Raw genomic sequence first — 23,687 nt, 5'->3', positions numbered from 1 at the left:
TCTTCTCCTGGAAATTCACAAGGCACAACGGCATATTAATAACTCTGAGAAGGCCTGCAGTTAAAAAGTTTTTAAAGAAATGGGGTCTTGCTACATTCCCCAGACTGAACTTAAACTCCTGGGATCAAGCGATCCTCTCGCCTTAGCTTCCCCAGTAGCTAGGACTACAGGCCCATGCCACTATGCCCAGCTAAGAAACCTACTTTTAACTTTTTGTTTGATTCAGTGTTTCCCAAATGTACATACCTATATCATACCTAAATCTGTTCTTAAAACAAATTCAACAGATACAATTGGAAAAATGTTTTAAAGTACCAAATTATCTACTAATTTTAATTATTTAAATAATTTAGGAACACAAATCTCTGATAAGCATTGTAATTTTCATGCCTTAGAAAAAGCTGTACGAAATAAAAATATTCGTTGGCAAAAACTGCACTAGTAATGTGCACTAGCATGGCACAACTCAAAAGAGCCAATGTTGAGAAACTGAAATTAAAAATATGTTCTCTTCCTTAAGCATTTGTTTCTCCTCTTCCTCCCAAACTCTTCCACTTAAAGATGAATTGGAACCTTTAAATTCTCTAGTTGCACCCCAAATGTTATATAAACACAATTTGGTTCCCTCCTCCCCTGGGTCAGTGAATCGCATAAGAATAAATGAAAGAGGCAGAAATGATGTTAACAATTTTAAAGGGAGGTATCAGATGGGAGAAACAGAAAGGGACAGAAATGTTAAACTCTAGTGTTGAAGGAAATAAAAGTACGTTTCATGCAACTATCTTTCAAAACCACCCAAAAAGTAAAAGAGAGAGAATGATGCCAAAATCAACAGTTAGCCTGCAGACAGCCTAAACTTTGGGAGGCAGTATAACTTAGCAACAGCTAGATTCAACTACGGAATGAAATCAGCGAAGGCAGCAGTAATTAGTCATTTGTTCCGAAGTATTAGTTTCTAGATTATTAAGGCTCAGGTGTCTGTTGAAAATGAGTAACAGCTGTGCAGAAGTTGTGTTCTACCTGCGAGGGAGAGAAGGGTAGGCTTTTGACAGGGGAACGCTTGGGAGTTGAACTGCTGACGTCAGCAAATATGAAGGAGCTAGAGTCTCCAGTGGCTAAGGGGCTGGCCTGGCCCCGTTTTTTTCGAAGGATGACCAGCGGAATTGTGCTGTGCCTTGCAGGAGGTAAGACCTTGGGTGGGTCAAGTGAACTCTCACTCAACATACGTTTGTTCACCCTTGGGCTAGGTTCTCCTGCAGGTCTAGTCCCATTGCCCTCTCTTTGCTGAAGATGTAGGGCTTTGCCTGTGTGATGTTGGCTAGGTGAAAAATCTGCTTCTTCAAAGAATTCAAAACTGCTGAGATCACACCATGATGAAGAATCCTGAAACAATGTGGGAGGCACAGAACTTTGAGACAGTGTGTGCCATCATCACCTGAAACACAGCACTGAGAGAGAGATGCTCAACGCAAAGCAAACACTGGGCCCACTGGTTTGGCTTCTTGAGCAACAGCTTCAAGATGAGCAGTTGCTCTGTTATACCGCAGTAGAGCGGGGTCTAGCGGGCTGCCTCGAGGCTGGCCCTCTGACGTGCTGCAGGGACCTCCCGACACTCTACATCTGCATGCAATGGAAAGCAAAATGAAGACCTTTTCTAGACGGCATATTATGGCAATGGTCATCTCCTATCCAATGAGTGCAATAAATGCTTTTTAACCAACTGGGAAAGGAACCAAGTGTTTGCTGAGGAGGTGCTGAATACAAATTTGTTTCACTAAAGATGATTCATCTCAGTGAAGCAATAGGACTAGTAATCAATAATCAGCATTTTGTGGAAAGAGCCAGGTATGACCAAGGAGCTGATTATCACTTCAAATACACTAAAAGACTGCTTTCAGCTCTGAGTAAGCAAACCCTTAATGTGCCGTTCAAAAGCAAGACAAAATTCTAGAGAAGCACCATGAAGCAAAGAAAAAAAAAAAGTTAAAAGTAAATCAAACACCATTCCATTCCCATAATCCAGGCTCTGCTTTATAAGTCATCAATTTGACTATTTTTAAAAATATGACTTTTGAAGGAAAAGTGTGAAAATGTGAAAAAAAACTCTTCCTTCAAAAGTCCTGTTTTGTAAGTATTTATAAATACTTTCATCTCGGTAGGCTATGAAATCAGATCTTTGAAAAAACATATGAATGGAGATAAAAATCATACTTCTACCTTTACATTAATATATGCTAATAACATCTTGGCTATAGAAAATGGCAATGATTTAAGAAATGGGTTTTCTAATTGATCTTTCAGAATCATTAACTTCCCTTCACAATTCTACTTACAGAATCTATAAATTGGAGTGTTTCTGCAAATTCTAAGAGGTTCTTAACATTATCCAGAATGGTGCCCTGGTGGACGATCATGCACCTTGCTGGCGAGGCGCTTTCTTCAGGTAGGGAGCCAGGATCCGCTGGCAGAGATGGAGTGGAGTGGTGTTCTCCCAAACAGGAAACAGGTGCAGTGTCTCCATGAGGTCTGGTGTGGTCGGCAATGGTGGTGCTGTGCCACCCGGGGTAGCTGCATGTGTGGTTCTGTGTCTAAGGAAGGGGGAAGGGTGTAGAAATAAAGAGAGGAGAGAAGAAAGGGAGAAGGAACTTAGCAATGAAGTTGCACAAGGTATCAGATGCTGTTGGAGGAAAGATAAGAGTAGTTGCATCATCCCAAACTTACGCCTATGAAACAGTTGTCAAGATGTTTCCTTTTATCAATGCAAGACCCTGTTTTTAATAGTGCTAGAGGTTGTACCTACTATATGATTACCTTGCTATCATTTTGTAAAAATGTCAAATCATAGGCCTATATTTCGAAGTATAATTCTCGTATTGTCTTAAAATTCCACTTTAATATAATTTGCCAAGGTCCATAAATGCTTGCTGTGAGTGAAGAACTGAAGAACTGTCCTATTTGCATTCTAACCACAAAAAAGCTAGAGGACTCAGGAGGCAGAGTTGCTTTGATCTACACATATTCTTGTTGCTTCTATCCCTTTCTAATGCTACAGATTGCACTGATGCAGTGAAGCACTGCCAAATCAACGTGGTTAGGAAAGCAGAAGAGCAAATTAACAGAAGTCTCCTTACAGTATGACCACACAACAGGAGAAATTGCAAAACATTAACTAAAGTTAAAAAGTGGTCGAACTAGCATGTGCACATAATCATCTTATTATTTAACAAAAATAAATTTACCCCTAGGAATACCTACTGGGCATCACTTCTCTTTTATTGTCTTTGTTGGTTAACTATATATGTTACAAAGCACAAGGAGCCATCCCAGTTGGCTGCCCAGTCACTAAAGAAGATGTCAGAATTCAGTAATGGCCCACATCACTTTCACACATGCAAATAAAAGAGAGCGGCTAATGTTATTTATGAAGAGGTTTTACATATAACCTTTTACATGTATATACTGAACATGCATCAAATCATATCCGAAATTATAAAATATGAAAATATAGGTTAACAAAATAATAGAAAAAAACCAAAATGGTACCATATACATAGCTCTGTAGAAAATGCAGATTTTCATTGATTTTATCTTTGCTAGTCTTTAAACTGATTATAGTCCTTCTGAAGAAAACAAAATTGATGATAACAATCATAAGTGGATATTGCATTTTTATTGCAATTACAAAAAGACTGCTTCCAATTTAATCAGCATATATTCTGATACAAACTACATTTTACTACAAGCAACTTCTTGTGTTGAGACATTCTGAAAGGATATATAGAGCCTTGGTAAGTGTAATATTTAGAAGAGAAGAGTGCTTAGGTAAACTGAGGCAAAGCTGCTATCCCCTCATTCAAGCACATGACGACAGTCTTACTGGTAGCGCCTGCTGTCCTTTTAGCTCATTCTCAGTTGACATTAGGAGCAATTCTAATTCCTTTATTCGTTTTTCCTTCTCAGGGTCTTCATCATTATAGTGTCTCTGAAATTACAAGGTAAGGGAAATAAAGACAAAGGTCTGACTGGAAGCTGCAAATACAATAAGTGTAGCCAATATGGTCATGAGGTACCACACAGCCCAAAGAGCCTCACTGTGAAAACAACACCAACCAAATTGGCTCCTACAGAAGTTTTTGTGAATGTTATTTCAGACTTAAGGGAGTGATGTGAAATCTCAGAGAAGAGTAGATGCTGACTGATGAGTTATTTCATCTTGCAACATCAAAGAATCAGAAAACTCTAGAGCAAACTCATTCTAGAAGACAAGATTAATAGATTGCTGGCTAAGACTCTGCTCTCCTCTCCATGTTCTCTTTCCTTTTTACTTCAGTTGCTCAGGTAAAAATATGTGTTTAGATGAAAGAAATAAGCATTTCTTAAAAGTGGTGCTTTGAACAGTGAATGATCAATGATCTTACCTGAATGGCGGCGGCAGCTGGCTGCGGGACATTGACTATATTTACATGTAACGCTACAGGGTATGGAACATGACTGGAGACCTAGATGGAAAAGACAAAACAAAGGCCACGTCATTCAGGCTACATATGCTGAGGTTTTGTTCTGGGACTGAGAGAAAAAAACACTTTACTGATAAAATACACTAAACAATTTTTAAAAACCTTTTAATGTGAAATTTCGCCAGGCCTTTGAAATGGCTGAACAGCTAAAGGAACATAGTGAAAAAAATGTAAAGTCCTCATCAATCCTTGGGAAGTGTTGACAAGCACTTTAAATTTTGGGATGTGTTCCTTAATTACAGAAAAACACAATGAAAAAACAACAAAAAATATATTCTAAAATACATTAATGAATGTTTGAAAATTGTTTCTATGGGAAAAACTGATGGCACCAGCTGTTTGTAAATAAAAATATTTTTCTTGCCAGGCGCGGTGGCTCACGCCTGTAATCCCAGCACTTTGGGAGGCCGAGGCGGGCGGATCACAAGGTCAGGAGATCGAGACCATCCTGGCTAACACGGTGAAACTCTGTCTCTACTAAAAATACAAAAAATTGGCTGGGCGTGGTGGTGCGCGCCTGTAGTCCCAGCTACTCGGAGGCTGAGGCAGGAGAATGGCGTGAACCCGGGAGGCGGAGCTTGCAGTGAGCCGAGATGGTGCCACTGCACTCCAGCCTGGGCGACAGAGCGAGACTCCGTCTCAAAAAAATATATATTTTTTTCTTGGAATAATTTTGAGTTTTAATAAAAAGCACAGGATTTATGACAATTTATTCATCTGAGACCTTTCTGTAAAGTTTGTAGTCAAATCCATGAACAGAGAAGAATAAAAACTATTTAAGAACATGCTTTGCATACAATTTGAATATGAGCTCTCTATTCTTGGGTACGTTTCATCATTTATTATTGTTGGTCTTAAGATTAAAGTTTCTCGATTTTTTTTTCCCTTTCTTCTTCTTTTTCCACCTATTATGGATTATCCCTTTCCCTAAATATAAATACTAGAAATAAGGAAGGGATCACACTGATCCAATGGAAACTGAAAGGAGACATCAGAAAATGAATGTCACAAAGTTCTGCTCCTGACTCAGAGTAAGAAGGTAAACACTTACTGGGTGAATAAATTAAGACATGTCTGCCTGATCACTACCAGAATGGAACATACCATAACCGCTGAATTTCAGTGTCAAACTCTCTCCTCTTTAAACATAATACTACCTTCCCTTTTCATTTTGGAAGAGAAAAACATTACATCTACTAATGCGACTCCATTCCCCTATTCTTCAATAGTACCTTAAGTAAATTTACATTCAAAGGTTGCCTTCCAATTAGATTTGAAGCAGCAAGTTAGAATCAGACAGCTCATTTTCTAGTCAGCACTATCTCTATGAGCTGTGTCACCCTGGGCAAAGCACTTACCATCCTCGTTTCTGGAGACATAAACCAGGGGTAACAAACAAGACCTACATCCTATCTACTTCAAAGGGCATAGGTGAAGACTGCCATGATGATGCTCAGGAAAGTTCTCTGAAAAGTATACAACTGCAAAGTATGATTATTACCTGGAGCTAAACTAATCATCTCTCTCATTAAACTAGATTCTCAGGAATGGCTTACATTTTGTGCTTCAGAAATGTGGTAATAGGAATAGTCGTTGTTAACAGTGGGCTGGCCAGTTGCAGGGAGTTGAGCTGTAGGTGGAGGCTGAGCAAAACCCATCAAATGACTGTTCTTCTGGAAGCTTGTGGCCACTGCTGGCTGGCTGGCTTTTGAAGACTCCTGCAGATAACCTTCCTGTTCGACCTTCCGACGCATTGTAGAATTCCAGTGGTTCTTGATAGCATTATCAGTTCTGCACAGAAATATATCACACAAATTTCACAAACAAAAATTTCAATGCAGATTAAAGTGAATTGACAGAAAACTGTTTCTAACAGTGACCTTTCCCTTGGGCCTAATAGTTGTTTTCTCTTTTTAATTGTTTCCTTCTTCTCCACCCCCTAAGATCAGGCTTTCTCTAGTGCCTAGTTAGAAATCCATAGATTTCTCTTAATTACACAATCTGGAATGCATGTCGTTTTCTAGAAATATCAGTATCTTTTAACTATTTCATTTCCTTGGTAAAGGAGTACGTTCAATACAATAACGCTTCAGGTTTATTCTGACCGGTCGCGGTACAAGACTATAACACAATGTAAAGTTGCAGCTGCCTTGGAGAAATTACTCCTTTGAATGTGGCACAGCAGGGCCTACACACCCCGATAGGGACATGGTGATGTTTAGTGGATGATAAGATGCTGCTGATGAAGAATACTTCACTCTTTATCTCTCAAAGCACTAGCAAGAACTTTTGAGACCAAAAAACCTCCTACCCTTTGAAAGCTACCCCAACTGTTTCTCGAATCAGACAGAGATGAGAGTGGAAAATGGGATCCCGAAGGGAAAGATCCTAACCCCCAGTATATTTTCAAACGGCAACGCATTTTTTCTAAAGTCTTTCCATTCTCAGGAAAACAGTTTCTCAATTCAAAGAAACCGTTTAAGCCTCCCTTTTTCTATTTCAATGGGGGTGGGGGAATGCATGCTAAAGAAAGAGGAAGTTCAATAGCCCTGTTAATTTTGAGAAGAATCAGCAGTGTATCCTCTCAGGCCATATGGGAGTAAAGGCCTTTTTTTTACCAACCTCTTAAAATTTCTAAGTTTATACTGAACCACAAGGGTGCAAATGCTTTGGAGCATCACTAGAGAATACTACATAAACTTTATCCTGGATTATGAAGCTCAAGAATAAAACTATTTTTAATATTTTCTATCTATATCATTTTAATGCAAGATTTATCATTGAAAGTATTGCTTTCCAAAGTAATGAAATCTGTTATATACTATTTAAGTGGGAAAAATGGGACAAAAATGAGCTTCCATCGTTATCCCTCATAATGAGGTCATTCTCTTGCCTTGTTCTTTAAAAAGAAAGCATTATTGCCCTGACCATTATTTAAAAACCTGGAAGTAGTATGAGAATTCAAGAAATACATTATTTCTTTAATCAACGAAGTAAAAAATTAAGCAAAGTGGTATAATGAAATGAATAATGGTGGCCAGGTATGGCGGCCCACGCCTATAATCCCAGCACTTTGGGAGTCGAAAGGATTGCTTGAGGCTAGGAGTTTGAGACCACCCTGGGCAATACAGCAAGACCCCATCTCTACAAAAAATACTTAAAAATCAGCTTGCTGTAGTGGGGTGCAGCTGTAGTCCTAGCTACTCAAGAAGCTGAGGTGGGAGGATCCTTTGAGCCCAGGAGTTCAAGGATGTATTGAGCTACGATCATGCCACTGCACTCTGTCACACATGAGTGACAGAACAAGCCTCTGTCACTAAAAAATAATAATTAAAAAAAACATTAAAAGAAATGAACGATGGTTATCAGGCAAATGATAGCTGAGTTCCTTTGAGTCACTTAACCAGCTATGTGAACTGCTAGAGAAACAAACTGTCTTCAGTTTCTTTTTATGCATTTAGAGTTTTATAGTTTACCAAGTCCTTTGACATTCATTTTGCTTGATCCTAACACTGGCCCTGTGTGATTCACTTTGGAAATGGGGAAATTGAGGCTGGGGAAAGTTAAATGTCTTCACCCAGGGCTTACTGTTAGGCGGATCCTGGAAGTTCTCAACCAAATAAACTCTAAGATGTCTTCAATCTCTAAAAGCTATGTAGCTGGTTTATCTAATAAAACACTTACGACTGATGAAATATAATTTACTCACCATACATTTAAAGCAGAATGTTCAATACCCACTCCCTCATTCTTCCCGATCAATATATTTTTTGACATATTATTACCGTCCAGGCAGTAGCTTTGCGATTTCTGCCCATCTGTTCCCCAGTCTCTTGTGTGCCTGGTAAATAATTCTGTCTTCCTCTTCTGTCCAGGAGGTTTTCTTAACTTCTGGATTCAAGTGGTTATGCCACCTCTCCCTACATTGTTTTCCAATTCTCCCCTTTAAGTGCTTGGCAATAACAGACCAACGTTTCGGACCGTATTTCTGTACAAGCTCTATCACCTTCAGATAAACACACAAAAATAACCTATGTTTTAAAGTTATGTAATGAGTCAGTATAATCATTCCGCAGTGTTACAAGATCTTTAGAAAATTTCCGAAATTTGCTTTCATTCACTGGAAATATGGGAATAGAGTCCTCTACTTCCTGTTTGCCCATTTTACCTGCTTCCTCAAATAGGAAAATATTCAGCATTTTGGGAATATTCTTAATTATGATTCACACACCAATGAAGAAAGAACTTACTCTCTGATCTTCTTCTTTGGTCCAAGGACCCTTGATGAGCTCAGGGTTTAGTACTTTCTGCCATCGGTGCTGGCACTGCACATCTGTTCGATTCTAGACAAATAAAGTATGCACCACCATAAAGATATGATGTGATAAGGACGTGAATTTTTTGTTGTAATAGGAATCACACATAGACCATATGCAGTGAAAATACTTAAGAACATTTTAGAGCATGTTTAGAGCCCATCTATCCCTCATTACTTACAGGCTACAGAACACGCAAGTAATACATCAAAGTTGCATCTAAAATTAGACACTCCGCCTCCTGAGGGAAACATTCCTGCCACATGATCTAAAGGACCATCATACTACACATGTGCCTACCAACTTAACCTTAACCTCAGATACTTTTGCAGAGCATCTACATGGCCTAAGGCTTGATACAGATTCTGTATTGTCAGGCTTTCACAGAAACCACCATAAAAGACTAAAGTTTGCTTCCCATTCAAACAAGAGATGTGCTTCAATTCAGGACCATAGTATTTATATTGCAGAAGGAATAAAGATGCATAAAAGATAGGTCCTATGTTACAGGAGTCTGTAATCTTATAAGAAGGAAAAGACAAGTAGATAACTGACTATCATAGAGGCTGAATTTGATTCATCTGGAAGAAAAGACCAAAACAAAATGATACTGAAGTGAGGAGAGAAGCATCTTCTTAGGAGGAGAAATGGTTTCCTTGGGAGGAGTCTTGAAGAGCTCTTCATAAGGACTTTGAAGGATGGACATAACTTTAATTGGTGACGTAAAGGGAGAACATTCTAGGAGGTGGGAAGACCAGGAGCAAAAGCCCAGAGGAGGAAAAGCAGAAATAAATTCAAGCAAACCTGCTTACAGAGAGGAAGTAGGAAACAGAACTGGAGCTGTAAGTTGGGGCAATAGAGGGGGCCTCTGTGTGCCAGGTCAAGGCAGTTTACTTAATTTGTGAGATTCTAAGTCACTGTGGTTGGTTTTGAAAAGATAAGGTACAGCTGCATTTTAGGAAGTTCTACCTGCCAATGGTGTTTGGGATGAACGGGAAAGTAGAAAACTGGCTGGGCACAGTGGCTCATGCCTGCAATCCTAGCAGGTGGATTGGGAGGCTGAAGTGGGCAGATCACTTGAGGTCAGGAGTTTGGGACCAGCCTGACCAATATGGGAAACCTTGTCTCTACTAAAAATACAAAAATTAGCCAGGCATGGTGGTGGGCACCTGTAATCCCATCTACTCAGGAGGTTGCAGCACAAGAATCGCTTGAACCTGGGAGGCAGAGGTTGCAGTGAGCTGAGATCGCGCCACTGCACTCCAGCCTGGGTGACTGGGTGACAGGATGTTCTGTAGCCTGTAAGTAATGAGGGATAGATGGGTGACTAGACTCCATCTCAAAAAAAAAGAAAAAAAAAAAAGAAAAGAAAAGAAAAAAGGAAGAAAAATGGAAAACTACAAGTGGGGAAGCCAGTTAGAAAGTTATACGGTAGTCCAAATGAGAGGGCAGGAGCCCAACCTTCAGCACAGCCATGAGAATGAAAAGGACGGGACTGACTATAAAGGAATTCCAGGGTCCTTAGTAACTGCTTAGATGTAGGGGTTGGGGGAATGTGATAAGTCAAGAAAGGTCTCCAGAATTTTAAACCCTCATGCCAAAAAGTATTGCTATTGACAAAAATAGGGAATTTAGGAAAAACTGACTTGGAGGAAACATCAAGTTTAATCATCTACCATGTAACAAACCATCAAAATACTAATTTTCCTATAAATGAAAAGATAAAACAAGAAGCAGTTGTTTTTAAAACTTGATAATCTAAATTACAATAATCAATTCTACTAAATTCTAATAATCTATTTCGAAATCCCAATTATATGCATTATAATATAAAATGTAAGTTATGGGTAGGGCATTTCTCCCACTTCTTAAACATGAGTAAATTATACACTATCTTAATAACCCCTCCTAGAATACTTTATAGAAATCTTTGGGAGAAGCTTTCCTTTCGTTATAAGAAAAAATTACTAACTTACCGGGAGATAATTGGCAATAACTTTCCAGTCATCTGTTCCATTCTGTTCCACCAGCTTCTTTAGTTTTTCATCCTAAGACATTTAAAGGTAATCCTAGAATATCAGTCATTTACTATATAACTCTGTTCAAGTTAAAGTGAATGAGGGAACGAATCTAGAATAAAAAATCTCTCTGAAGTATCCAAATACAGCAGATATAAATGTAATACTCTGACTTGGGAGCATAGATTTATTTATAGAGTCAGACCAGAGTTGGCATCTTGACTCAACTATTAATTGTGTAAAGCAAGTATACCGTTTTACTTTACTGGGCCTTAGTATTGCCATCTATAAAATGGAAATTAACAGGGTTATTTGGGGATTACATGAGGCAATTTATTAACATGAAGCTGATATTAACAGGGTTATCTGGGGATTACATGAGGCAATTTTGCAAAACATTTATCACCATGCCTGGCATATATTGAGTGTTTATTACAAATAACTGCTTTACTCTGTTGGGAAAAAATGCATTCCAGTGCTAGATTCAGTACACGTTTACCTATGTAATAAATAGGATCTGGAGCAAGAAATAGAATATTTCCAGTTAGTTTAACTTTTTATAAAGAAATAAAGATCATTTTTAAAATTAAACTTGAAGGCTATATAAGAAAATTAGTTAGATTTAGATAGGCCAAATGTGTTAGAACATAAAAGACATTAAGCATTTCCAGCTAATCAGTTCTTTTAGTTTATATGCTGTTCGCAATCCTACCAGTTCATAAGTATCTTTATAAATGCATTCCTTCTTAGGTTTCTGCAAAGGTAACATTCACACACAATGGAGGTCCCGGTATAATACAGACACAAGAATTAGGAAACCAATGTTGACAACAGAACTTCCATATCATAAGGATTATCCAAGTGGACAATCTTAATAGGTAAAATATGAATTTCCTATGAGCCTCTCTGGGAATTCTACCTGCCTGTTAAAAGGAGCTCTGGTTTAAATGAAGCAGAGAACAGTGAACCTGAAGAAGAGCCAATACCATTTATTGTAACATGAATCATCTAAAATTAGTTGCAAAAATGTTTGAGAACATTAGAGAAACTTTTCTCCACATATTAATAATTTTGCTTCTAAAATATTTTTTCATTCCTACAAAATCAAACTTTTGATAAGCCAGCTGAAAAAGAAACAGGGGAAGCAGATATGTCTCCAACCATTATTGGATGCTTTTAAAACATACCTTCATATAGATGGCTCTGTGAAATATATCAAGGATATTAAATGAATACACTGCAAAAAGATGAGTTCTCTGAGTGTTGTGTTTTATTCTTTTGTTTGTTTTGTTTTTGGGAGTAGCAAGTCATTCACTTATTGAGAGAATATTTATTAATATCCTACTTTGAGTCAAGTACTTGTGAATTCAGGAAACACAAAGATGAATAGACATCGAGCCCTGCCCTCAACAGACTTGCAGTTAGCTGGAGGAGGGATATATGTCCCAGCAACAATAAAGTAGAACATGTATCCATGCATGGAATCACAGGAGGACGCATCCAATCCTGTTCGGTGAAGCCAGGGATGGCTTCACAGAAGAGGTGATATCTTCATGGGTGATGTAAAAGTAGGAAGAAGAGGCAGGACAAAAGGATGAGAACTCAACAGGCAGAAGGAAACACAGACGAAGCCTAAAATGAGAAGAAGAGGACTTTCAAGAAACTGAAAATAGTGTGGAAATGGATAATATAATGCAGTGGGGGGCGTAGGGCACGCTGCATATGCGGGCTAGAATAAGATCTCAAAGAGGCTGCTAATGAGCTTGAGCACCTGTAGTTTAGTCGAAATTTTGTTTTTTATAAATTATACACTCTATCTATTTTCTGCGTCTTGATAAAATGATTAGTTACCTCTTCCCGGGTCCACCTTGTTTTCCCCAAGTGACGCTTTCCAGACTTGGGAAGCAGCCCATCATAGTCATGGTCACACATCTCAAAGTCCTCATCATCCTCGTCACTGCTATATATGCTGCAGAAATAAGAATGGGTAGACGTGGGCTGAAACAAGAGGATTTAGACTACTACTGGATTACAAAACTTACACAAAACTCCTCAACAATCTTTTCAAAGGTTATGAAGACAAAACTTTGAAAACTTGCACAACAAGATTGTTTGCTGCATTCTGTTGCTCTAGTATTGTAAACTGGTTCTGCTGTTATGGGTATCCACAGATACGGCCAAGGACCTGGCACCTTCCTATTCCCCTGCATGTCTGAACCTGCTGTTACTATTAGACCAGGGACAAGTTACACATTTGGCCACCTTCCAACCAGTGAAGGTTTAAGTTGAAAACTTAAGGTTAAGGACAAGAAAAGGAACAAGAACCCATGTCCTTTATATAAGTGAACACTCAAAATCTTTGGCATTTGTTACATCGTTTAAATAATATTTCTCAAACATAATAAACAATTCAACTACGCTATTCCAATGGGGTTTTTGTTTTATTAAAAAAAGAAAAGAATCAAGAAGCAATATACCCCAAAACGTAATTATAGTCATCCCATAAAGTCTAGAGGATTAGGAGAATCTAAGAGGAAAGGATTTTAAAACCTAAGGAAAGATAACAACATTGAGTGATCAAACTTTAATGTTTTGTAAACAAAATTAATACCAAATTGCTCACAACTCCAGGCCTGGTTGATCCAACTTGTGCCCATGTTTACAATACTTAGTTTCTAGAGTAACTAAGTGAATAATTAGGCCACTTGTTAGAGTCTTACTTACTCTTGTTTTTTCTGTCTCTGACAGAATAGTGTTTGAAATATTATAAAATGTAACCTAATCCAGAAGGGATTTCCCCAGAAGAAATTCATGGATTTAAAAGAACCCATTACTATTTTCAAAAGCTTTTTCTTTTATTTAGTTAACCTAGGAAATTTTATGACTTTTGAAGATATAACTCTATGCTTACTGTTTATTAATCACATACTGATTAGATGACAATAATTTTACAGACAGTTTATTTTATAGTTTTTCTTATAAAAAATAGGAAAAATACTATCTTAGAAACTTCACTAAAATTTGTCATAGAAATGTTGAGAAACCCATTAAACTAAGACCAATAAAAACAATGATATAAAGCCATGTCATAATGTAAGTCATCGTTTTTAAAAAGAAAAGTTATATTCATTACAGGTTTTGTCTTCCCAAACTAACTCACATATGCATATTACCAGCCCCCTACAAGTCAAGCTAAAGTGCTTACCAAAAATCCTGAATTGGGGGTTCTCATAATTTAAAGCTATTATTTTAAGCAACAATTTGATAGTCCAGGTTGTATGGTGACATGATGTAATCCAAATTTAAAATACCACCACCAAATAAAACTCCAGGAAATATATATTTATAATCTGTAATAATTCCCTTAATTTAGTGTCTGTGTTTTGAAACAATAGCCTAGTTCTGTTTCTACTGTCAACAGGAGGCACTAAACAACTTCTGAACAAGAATTACAAAAATATAAAACACGATATGATAAAGCAAAAAAAAAAAAAAAAAAAAAAAAGCTATAAAGCCCAGAGGTGTAGGTCTGCATCTTTTGAAAGATTCATAGGGAACAAGAGGAAAGCCCCCAAATGCAGTCCCTTGTGAAATGTGAGAGACACCAAGAAAACCAGAGGAATCTGCAACTGCAGTCATAGATTCAAGTCGAATTAACTTTTCAGGTTTGGCTGGATCTAGAGGTCACATTTTCAGAACTGAGGACATTTTTCAGAGCAGTCATTGAGCACCTCTCTCTCTCTCCGCAGCAGTTTAACAACCCAGGAACAAGCAACCTATTCAGCCGCCCGCAGGGGGCAGCCAACGTCAGGTGAGAGCACGGGAATCAACTGGACTAGGGTTCTGGAGGCAAAGGTTCTAGTCTAGCCTCCACCTTGCTGTATGACTTGGACAAATCACTTCCTCTCTCTCAAGACTTCAGTTCCCCGCCTTTACATAAGGGCTCGCTTGGATCCTATTTTTAAGGTACTTTCCAGCGCTAATACATGACCCCCCCATGTCCTTCCGTGCCTCTTAAAAGCTAAGCACAGAGGCAAAGATATACAAAACCAAGGTCTTGGAGGCAAGGTGGAGAATGACTTCTGCAGGACCTGAAGGGGCCAGGACGCAGCAGGGCGAGTCCGGGGCTGCTCACGCGCCCAGTTCCTGAGTCTTCCTGCCAGGCTGGGCACCCAAGCTCGCCTTTGAACTTTGCATGCGATTTGCTTGCTCTAAGTCGTCCTAGTAGCATGATTAATTTCTTCTAAGGAACCTGAAATAACTTTTGCTTTATCTGCTCTGACGAGATCTCGGACCCAACAGTCAGAGGACTTTCAAAGGCTGATTTCAGGGTTGATGCACTCTACTCCCCACCTGCTAGACCCGGTGTGGTTACAAGAGTACAACTATGAATATTACATTCTCTCAAGGAAACAAACCGTGCAAAGAAACGAAAAAGAGGTGCTGGGGGGTTGGGAAGAGGGAGGGGAGCGGGAGGAAGTGCCTTGTGGCCGCTACTGTGATTCGGAGGGGTTCAAACTCATTTCGCTGACCTGGTTAATATAATCCCTGCCGAGTTGACGCTCGCCCTTGCAAGAAACGGCTCCGAGCCCGCAGTCGGGTTTCTCTTCCCCCTGAGGCAGGTTCAAGGCTCCCGCCCCTCCCGGCCGCCTCCCCTCTGGGCTACCTGGAGCCTCAGGGAACCTGCGCGGCCCCGCCCCGCGGGGGCGGCCGAGACCTCGGGGCGCGGAGCCTCGGCCGCGCCTCCTCCCAGCACCCCTGCCCGACTCCCTCCTCCTGCTGCCAGTTTCAGCTCTCGAAAAAAAAAAAAAAAATACAGACGACCCCAGTAGCTGTCCTGTTAAGTCCTAAAGGCGAAAAGTGGAGCCCTCGAGGGCAGCACCTGCCCCGCGCGACCAGGCTCCGGGAGAGGCATAGGGAGCCCGGGGCTCCCCCAAGTCGCCCTCTAGTCCTCAGAGCCCAGTCAAGCCCCAGCGCTGCTCCCCGCCCAGCCCAGCCAGCGGGTGCTGCTGCAGGGTCTCCACCCACGCTCTTTGCAACTTCTCAGCGCCCCGCGGGGACCAGCGCCTGCAGGCTCAACAACAAACCAGTAGGAGAAAATAAAATAACCTAAGGAAAGGCGAAAGGATTTGCTTTGCTTCCAAGGACTTCTCCCTAGAACTCCTGCGCGAGGGTGCGTCCGGTCACCGCGCCTCGGCCGGGGCGACCTAAGGCGGCTGAAGGAGGACGCGAGCAGTCGCACCCACGTGTGCGCGCCGCGCAGGGACCTCTCGCCTAGGGGCAGAGCTCGCGGGGATCGCGTCCCGGTTGCGCGGCAGCGGCCTTAGGTGCTGCCGGCCTCGGTCCCCTTGAGCCGAGTGGCGACCGCGACGGCCGCCGAGCTAGCCCCGGCACCCGCCGCTCGCAGGAGCCCCCAGCGTGTGCTGCTGGGGAAGTCCAGAGGCGGGTGGAGGCTGGGGAGCCAGCAACTGACAGTTCGGACGAGGATTTCCCTCCTCCTCCTCCTCTCCCTCTTCCCATCTGTCCGGCCAAAAATGTGAGGGGATTGCACCCATCTTCCCGGCAAACCTCCCTAAGTGCAGTGACATGTGCGACGCCTGCGCGTGTAGGTGCGCATGCAATGTTTGCAGTGGAAATAAAAGCCTTTCACAGAATAATGATTCGAACCTCCAAAACCAGGTCTCAAGACAATTTGCAAAAGTAGAGACCCCTTTATCCCCCTAAAATCTGCTTTTCAGCCGCCTGTCAGCTGACACTGGTCTTCGCCTCCATAAAGAATGAATGAAATTTAAATGAACTACCTGCAGCTACTAAACAATCCAGCATTTTCCCTGTATCTGCCATATGCTCTGCACTTCCAAGTCCAAACATATCTCAATGCATCCAACAATTACGCTGCGGATCCCTCGCCGACACCCGCGGCATCAAGCCAGGCACCTGGTGGGGTCCCCGGGGCTGGTGGGCACCGCTCTGCCCCTGGCTGGAACGTGCTGCTTTCTTTTTCCCCCTAAATAAAAATGTATCCCCATGCAACTTGCAAAATGAGCCTCAGGGCGTGCTTCCCAACGTCCGGACACATTTCCCGCAAAGACTCTTCCATTCATCAGTCTCTGGAGCGGCTTCTGCTGCCGAGACAGGGGCTCCAGGTCCTCGCAGGGTCTGACAGCCCCTCAGATGATCCCGGAACGAATTCCCACCTGCTCCCAGGAGCCTGGCGCCCCGCGCGCCCCCGCGTGCCCCCGCCCTCGGCCGCCCGCCGGGCTCCCCGTTACCTGTGTCGGGGTCTTCGGGCCATGGCGCGGCGGGCGCGGGGCTCCGCCGAGAGCCGCGGGGACCGCACCGGGCTGCCGCCTCCCGCTGCCCGCCGCCTGCCTGCGTCCCTCCCCGGCTGCGCAGCGGCGCTCCGCACCGCCGGGGCGAAGTTTCTCAGGAGAAGGAGGAGGAGGAGGTCACGGAGGAGGAGGAGAAGGAGGAGGAGGAAACAGGTTGATATTAAAGTGTAAACTCTGTAAACAGAGATGCCATCAAACAAAGAGCTTTGGACACTCCCCCTCCCGCCAAATCTGGCGCCCCTGCAGTGCGCACGCGCCCTGCCCGCCGCCTCCGCGGTCGCCCTGGCTGCCGCCCGCCGGGCTGCCGGGCCGGCAGGGCGGCAGCTCGCATTCGGCGCTCGCGCCGCCGCGGTGCGCCTAGCGCGCCGCGAGGCCTGGGAGGCGCGCGGGCGGGGAGCCCGGGGCCGGGGAGGGGAGGCCGGGGGCCGCGGCGGCGCCTTTTCCTGCGCAAACCCCGCTCCCGGCCGCGGCGGGGCCGACCCGCGCCAAGTCCCGCCGCCTCCCCTCCTCCCTGGCCGCCGCACCGCGGTCGCCCGGCTCCGCGTGCTCCGGGGCAGCGGGACCCGAGCTCCTCCAGCTCCCACTCACGGTCGCGGGGGCGGCAAGCGGCGGGGCGAAATTCCTGCACAGAAGATTGGATTTTCGTCAAGGTTTACAACTGTGCCCTTTGGAGACGGGGAAATTAGGAGTTGGAGGAGTAGGGGATGGGAGCATATGTGTTCATAGGATGTTTGGCTAGGGTTTTTTTTCCTTCTTCTTAAATAAGTAACGTCTATAATTTAACTTGTTAGTGACAAAGGACGCTTCAATACAAGTGGGCGGCAGCTATCACTGCTCTCTAATGCAGCGCCCCGGCGGAGCTTTCACTCCCCTCCCGGATCCTACAGCCGCCACCGTCGTATTGTCACATGTCCTTCACTCTCACCCCAGCACACACCCGGGCCCCACCCACCCCGCCCCGCCCGGCCCAGGCGATGCCCACAGCACACCTCAGCTCCCCGCCCTGCACGGCGCGCACGCCCTGGATTGCACACCTGCAAAAAAAAAAAAAAAACTCGGGGGTCCAGACAGCCCGCCCCTAGCAGAACTCAGGAAACCCTACGTTTGCATGCGTGGTTTTAGAAGTAAAACAGTTTGTGATTTTGGGGGTCGGTATCCCTTCTTAGTGTCATTTGAGCGCTCTATTTTACGAGACAAAATCAGCAAAGGCTTTCGTGTTGTTTAATGAGGGTCTCCAGAAGTAAAGGAAGAAGATAAGTGCTGAATTTATAAGGATTGATGATTGGGGGGATTTTAGGGGAGTTTTAGTTTTACTTCCGTTTATAGATTAGAACCATTGGGGATTTTTTTTTTTTTTCATTCTCTGTACACACTAATGTATTTTTCCTTTAATCTTTTAGGAGTTTGAGACTTCTGCTGACTGGGTTTGTGGGTGTCCCATGTGCCCCAGCAGTTCAAACTTAGCTCAGAAAGCATTTTTTCTTACTAAAAAAGCATGTTCTTACTAAAATGAGTCATGATTTTATTAAACGGTGAAGCATGCGAGGTTTCAAGACTATCTGGTGTTTTAGACTTTCTTTAAAATTGTTATATAGTTTAAATCTTTATCAAGTGTTAGTTGCTAGTAAGGTTTTAACATTCCTCCTGAGAAGAAAATAACACTGAAACAAAATTATTGTGAGGCATTTCGGATCACAATTACAAAGGACAAGTAAAATTAATACTTTTAAAGCCAATATTTATTTCTAGATTCTATAATAATTTTCTTTCTTCACATCAAAAATAAACAAAATATTTTAAAAATATCTAGAATAAACATCTAGAAACCACCCCTAAAGGAATTGCATTCTGGCTTTGGGATTGCTTTATGAATCTAACCGGCAAGATTCCCAATTGCTGAGTCTCTTGGACACAATGTGAGTATCGGAACCCTTTGTGAAGTGAGCTCATAGCCTCTTTTCCAAGATTTTAGGAGGTGGAACTACTCCTAAGTTCTTGAACCCCTTTAAAGTAGAAAGATACTAAGTTCAGTTTTCCTTTTTTTTCCTTTGTAAATCATTTTCCTATGTATCGTTTTGAGAATTTATAATTTTTCATTTCCCAGATATTTTGGGATATTGTTTTACATTTTTCCCTCAGTTGTATGACAATAATATGTTTGGGAATATGCATAGTCCAATAAAGAATACACATGCAGTAATTTTATTAGGCTAATGTTGGATATATTGCTATCTGATAAGCTTATGGAAAAACAGAATCAAATGGAGTTATCAAAATTTTTGTATGGATGAAACTACATTTTAAAACTCATTACAGTATGTTTGTATTTATACATTTTCTCTCTCCACTTATAATTATTACAAAAGTATTTTTAGATGACAACTGTACACATTTCATAACTTTTTTTTTAACATCTGCTAACTACATCAGTTATTTTAGCTGTGGCAGGGCTGCACTGGAGCTAAATTTGGGTACAGCCTTTCATTTGCAGTGCACTAGAAAGGGGTCAGGAAACTCTTCTGTAAGAGATCAGATAGTAAATGCTTTGTAGGCTATGTTGCATATTCTTCTGTGTCTTTTCTTGTCTGTCTTTCTTTTTGTCTTTTTTTTTACAACCCTTTAAAAATGTAAAAACCGTTTTTAGCTCAAAGACTGTACTGAGTCTGCAGGCCAGCACTAGAGTAGTTGGCCAACACTAGAACAGTGATCTTCAATGTTTAGAGCCCCGGTGTCCAATCTTTTGGCTTACCTGGGCCACATTGGAAGAAGAAGAATTGTCTTGGACCATACATAAAATACACTAACACTAAATAACACTAATGATGGCTGATGAGCTTAAAGAAATATTGCAAAAAAATCTCATAATGTTTTAAGAAAGTTTACAAATTTGTGTCGGGCCGCATTCAAAGCCGTCCTTGGCCATATGCGGCCCGCGGGTCACAGGTTGGACAAACTTGCTTTCGAGTGTATCAGAATTGCTGGGTGTATCCATGAAAGATGCACAGTCCCAGGCTGTCCCTTAGAGACCATGATTCAGCAGGTTTGAGATGAGGCCCAACAATCTCCATCTTTAACAATGGTTTCCATGGAAGGCCTCCAGAGTACTGGTTGATAATCTCAGTTTCAGAGTGAAGACAGACTGGTTTGATACACTTTTACCTTTTTATTTTTTATTTTTTTATTTTTATTTTTTTATTTTTTTTGAGACGGAGTCTCGCGCCCAGGCTGGAGTGCAGTGGCCGGATCTCAGCTCACTGCAAGCTCCGCCTCCTGGGTTTACGCCATTCTCCTGCCTCAGCCTCCAGAGTAGCTGGGACTACAGGCGCCCGCCAAATCGCCCGGCTAGTTTTTTGTATTTTTTAGTAGAGCCGGAGTTTCACCATGTTACCCAGGATGGTCTCGATCTCCTGACCTCATGATCCGCCCGTCTCGGCCTCCCAAAGTCCTGGGATTACAAGCTTGAGCCACCGCGCCCGGCCACTTTTACCTTTATAAAAAATAAAATATATATATATATTTTTGAGACAGGGTCTCCCTCTATTGCTCAGGCCGGAGTCCAGTGGCACCATCACAGTTCATTGTAGCCTCGACCTCTCAGGCTTAAGTGATTTTCCCCTCTTGGCCTCCCAAGTAGCTAGAACTACAGGCATGCAGCTCCATGCCCAGTTAATTTTTTAAAATTTTGTTGAGATGAGGTTTCACCATATTGCCCAAGCTGGTCTCAAATTCCTAGGCTCAAGCGCTTGATCCTCCTGCCTCAGCCTCCCAAAGTGCTGGGATTACAGGTGTGAGTCACCGCACCCAGCTCACTTTTACCTTTGCCATTTGTCTCTCACCACCTTCCTCTCCCTCATTCACTTTCACCTCTCCTGGGCTAAAGATTCAGGCTTGCCATAACCCAAAATAATTTAAGCACTGGGGAAGGGCTGAAGGACAAAATATGTATAAAAGATACAAATTCCAGTTTCTTTGCTTCTGATTGCTGGGAAATCCTGGGCACATGATGAATCGTTAATCCTCATGATCTGCATCCCAAAGATGAATGAGGCTCATCAATGGTGAAAACAGACCAGATTAGGGGACTCCATGTCTCTACCACCCAACTTTCCTCACCCCCTCAACCCAGTTTGGCTCAGGGCATTAAGAGGGAAATCGTTACAGTAAATGAGTAAAATGCAGACAGTTCTTAATTATTTCAGTTAATGAAGAACAGCTGTGGCATGTATAATTGAAAGCCATAGGTTTGAGATAAACCTCATGTTGGCTCCCCCCGTAATTCTTTTAGTAATGACAATGGGCTAAGTGCTACCTCAGTGTCCTGTGCTTCATAGAACCTCCATAACAGTATAGCATGTTTCATAGAACCTCCGTAACAGATAGTGACCTAATAAATTTTTATTTTTAAATGATTCCTGGATTTGGCAATTCTTTTTTGTTTCCTCTTTCCAGATTCTCATCAACTTATATATTCCTATGACAACCAACCCACATGTTTTTATTGTCGTTTGAGCTGTCTTGTATAAAAGGTGTGAGTCTTTCCATAAAGAGGGAAGGACATTCCAGAGAAAGGCAAAAGTGGGAGCAAAAGCACACAATCAGAATCCACAAGGCATGTTCCCAGCATGGGAAAGAAGGAGCTAGCCAGATTGCCTGAAGCAAGGAGAGCTTTGAAGGCCGGATTCGTGTATGTGCGTTGAATAGCAAAACTATACTATCAGAGCTGTGTGTGTGGAAGATTAATCTAATAGTATTGTCAGATAGATTGGAGGGAGAAGAGACAAGGGGAAGAGGCTAGTTAATTGTCTGGGGTAGGACAGTAACCCTAAATGGAATGAAAAGGAGGAGGCAGATCAGAACATAGGCAGAGCCTTCAAGACTTAGCAGCTGATTGGGTCGCTAAGGATATTAGAGGCACCATTAATAGAAATAGGGAAGTCAAGAGGGGAAGAGAAGTATGCACTGGGAGATTCAAAGAGGAAAGTGTGTTTAGATTTCGGTATGTTAAGTTTGTGGTTTCTTATGGAAGACATCCGGGTAGAATTGTTCAGCAGGTGGTAGAGAGTGTGGGATCAGAGCCTGCTGGAGAAGTCAAGCTGAGTCAGGAATATGCTGGAGTTAAATTTTGTGAGCTAGTTGTTAGACACAGCCATTATTAAAAAGTAAATTATATAAACTTACAGTTAAATATATTTTATTTTGAAGACAATAAACATTCAAAACTCATCACTTCCCATTTTATGACATTTTCCTATTATCTACGTACTTGAGGTTATTTATGTCTATCATGCGTACAGTGGACATACAATGTAATATGTGCTGTTGTGCATCTCTTTACAATTTCACATCCAGTGATATAATGTTAGTAGCTTGAAATTGGCTCTAATTGGAGTATTTACACCACAGGAAATGGCAAGTGCTACAAATAAGGGCTTTTTCTTATTGGAAAACTGACTGTTAAACATTTATCAGTAACACATCAAATAAATGCTTTATTTAAGAGTTTATTTACATGAAGGCAACAACTGTGCTATTTCTTAGAGTTGCTAATGTAGAGATCTGACCAAGGGAAAGTCTTTGGATAATATTTAAGAGGTTAAAAGACAGGGCTAAGACTGAGAGGTAGAGGCTGGGCGGAGAGATTTGTTGGGGAATAAAGAAAGATATATATATATATGTGTATATATATATGTTTATATATACACAAATGTTATATATATAAATGTTTATGTATATATATACACAAATGTTGTGTGTATATATATATATATACACACAAATGGATATATACAAATCCCAGCCTCCCAAGTAGCTGGGATTACAGGTGGCCACCACCACGCCCAGCTAATTTTTTGTATTTTTAGTAGAGATGGGGTTTCACAATGTTGGTCAGGCTGGTCTCGAACTCCTGACCTTGGGTGGTCCATCCGCCTCAGCCTCCCAAAGTGTTGGAATTACAGGCGTGAGCCATTGCACCCGACCTCAAATATTTTTATATGTGACTTACAATAAGAAGCGCATCTTACATCCTGTCTCAACACACACACACACACACGCACACACACACACACACAGCTAAGAAAAGTTCTGGCCATGTGTGGTGGTTCACACCTGTAATCCTAGCACTTTTATGGTATGCCAAGGTGAGAGGCTTGCTTGAGACCAGGAGTTTGAGACCAGCCTGGGCAACATAGTGAGACTTTGTCCGTATTAAATAATAATTTTAAAAAGTTTCACAAAACAATACTTACTCCTTACTACCAACCATGCAATCTGAGACCTATTCTATTCTATTCTATTCATTCTGGTCAGGATCCCAAAGTTGTTTTGGTGCTCTGTTTATAGGTAGTGAATCACAGTTTGAAAAACATTGCTGTAGAGGATGAAGGTCTTGCCTGTTTCTGCTTTAGAATATCTGTTTTATGGAATTGTTAACTTTTCTCCAAATGGCAGGTCGTACGTATCTTTTTAAAGCTTTGGGGGAAATTCTTCAAGACCAGTTTACAG

General features: G+C 41.8%; 1 protein-coding gene across 3 annotated transcripts in view; it reads right to left on the bottom strand.

The window, feature by feature from the left end:
- MYB (MYB proto-oncogene, transcription factor) overlaps positions 1–17,360 on the bottom strand; it is a 37,815-nt gene extending 20,455 nt beyond the window's left edge. The window contains exons 1-10 of one of the 3 annotated variants that reach the window (XM_023230703.1): positions 17,124–17,290; positions 12,703–12,820; positions 10,810–10,881; positions 8,768–8,860; positions 8,303–8,523; positions 6,074–6,308; positions 4,419–4,499; positions 3,878–3,982; positions 2,334–2,588; positions 1,021–1,383 (exon numbers count right to left, since the gene is read on the bottom strand). In XM_023230703.1, coding sequence (XP_023086471.1) covers positions 1,021–1,383; positions 2,334–2,588; positions 3,878–3,982; positions 4,419–4,499; positions 6,074–6,308; positions 8,303–8,523; positions 8,768–8,860; positions 10,810–10,881; positions 12,703–12,820; positions 17,124–17,146 — 1,566 coding nt within the window. In that variant the 5' untranslated portion in view covers positions 17,147–17,290. Of the gene's footprint in view, positions 1–1,020; positions 1,384–2,333; positions 2,589–3,877; positions 3,983–4,418; positions 4,500–6,073; positions 6,309–8,302; positions 8,524–8,767; positions 8,861–10,809; positions 10,882–12,702; positions 12,821–17,123 lie in introns of all 3 variants that reach the window. The other 2 variants (XR_002735374.2, XM_023230705.1) reach the window with 2 other exon arrangements.
- Between the last annotated feature and the right edge of the window lie 6,327 nt (positions 17,361–23,687).

The sequence above is a fragment of the Piliocolobus tephrosceles genome, chromosome 5 (assembly GCF_002776525.5).
Source record: "Piliocolobus tephrosceles isolate RC106 chromosome 5, ASM277652v3, whole genome shotgun sequence".
Lineage (NCBI taxonomy): Eukaryota > Metazoa > Chordata > Mammalia > Primates > Cercopithecidae > Piliocolobus > Piliocolobus tephrosceles.
This window is presented reverse-complemented; position numbering and strand designations above follow the sequence as displayed.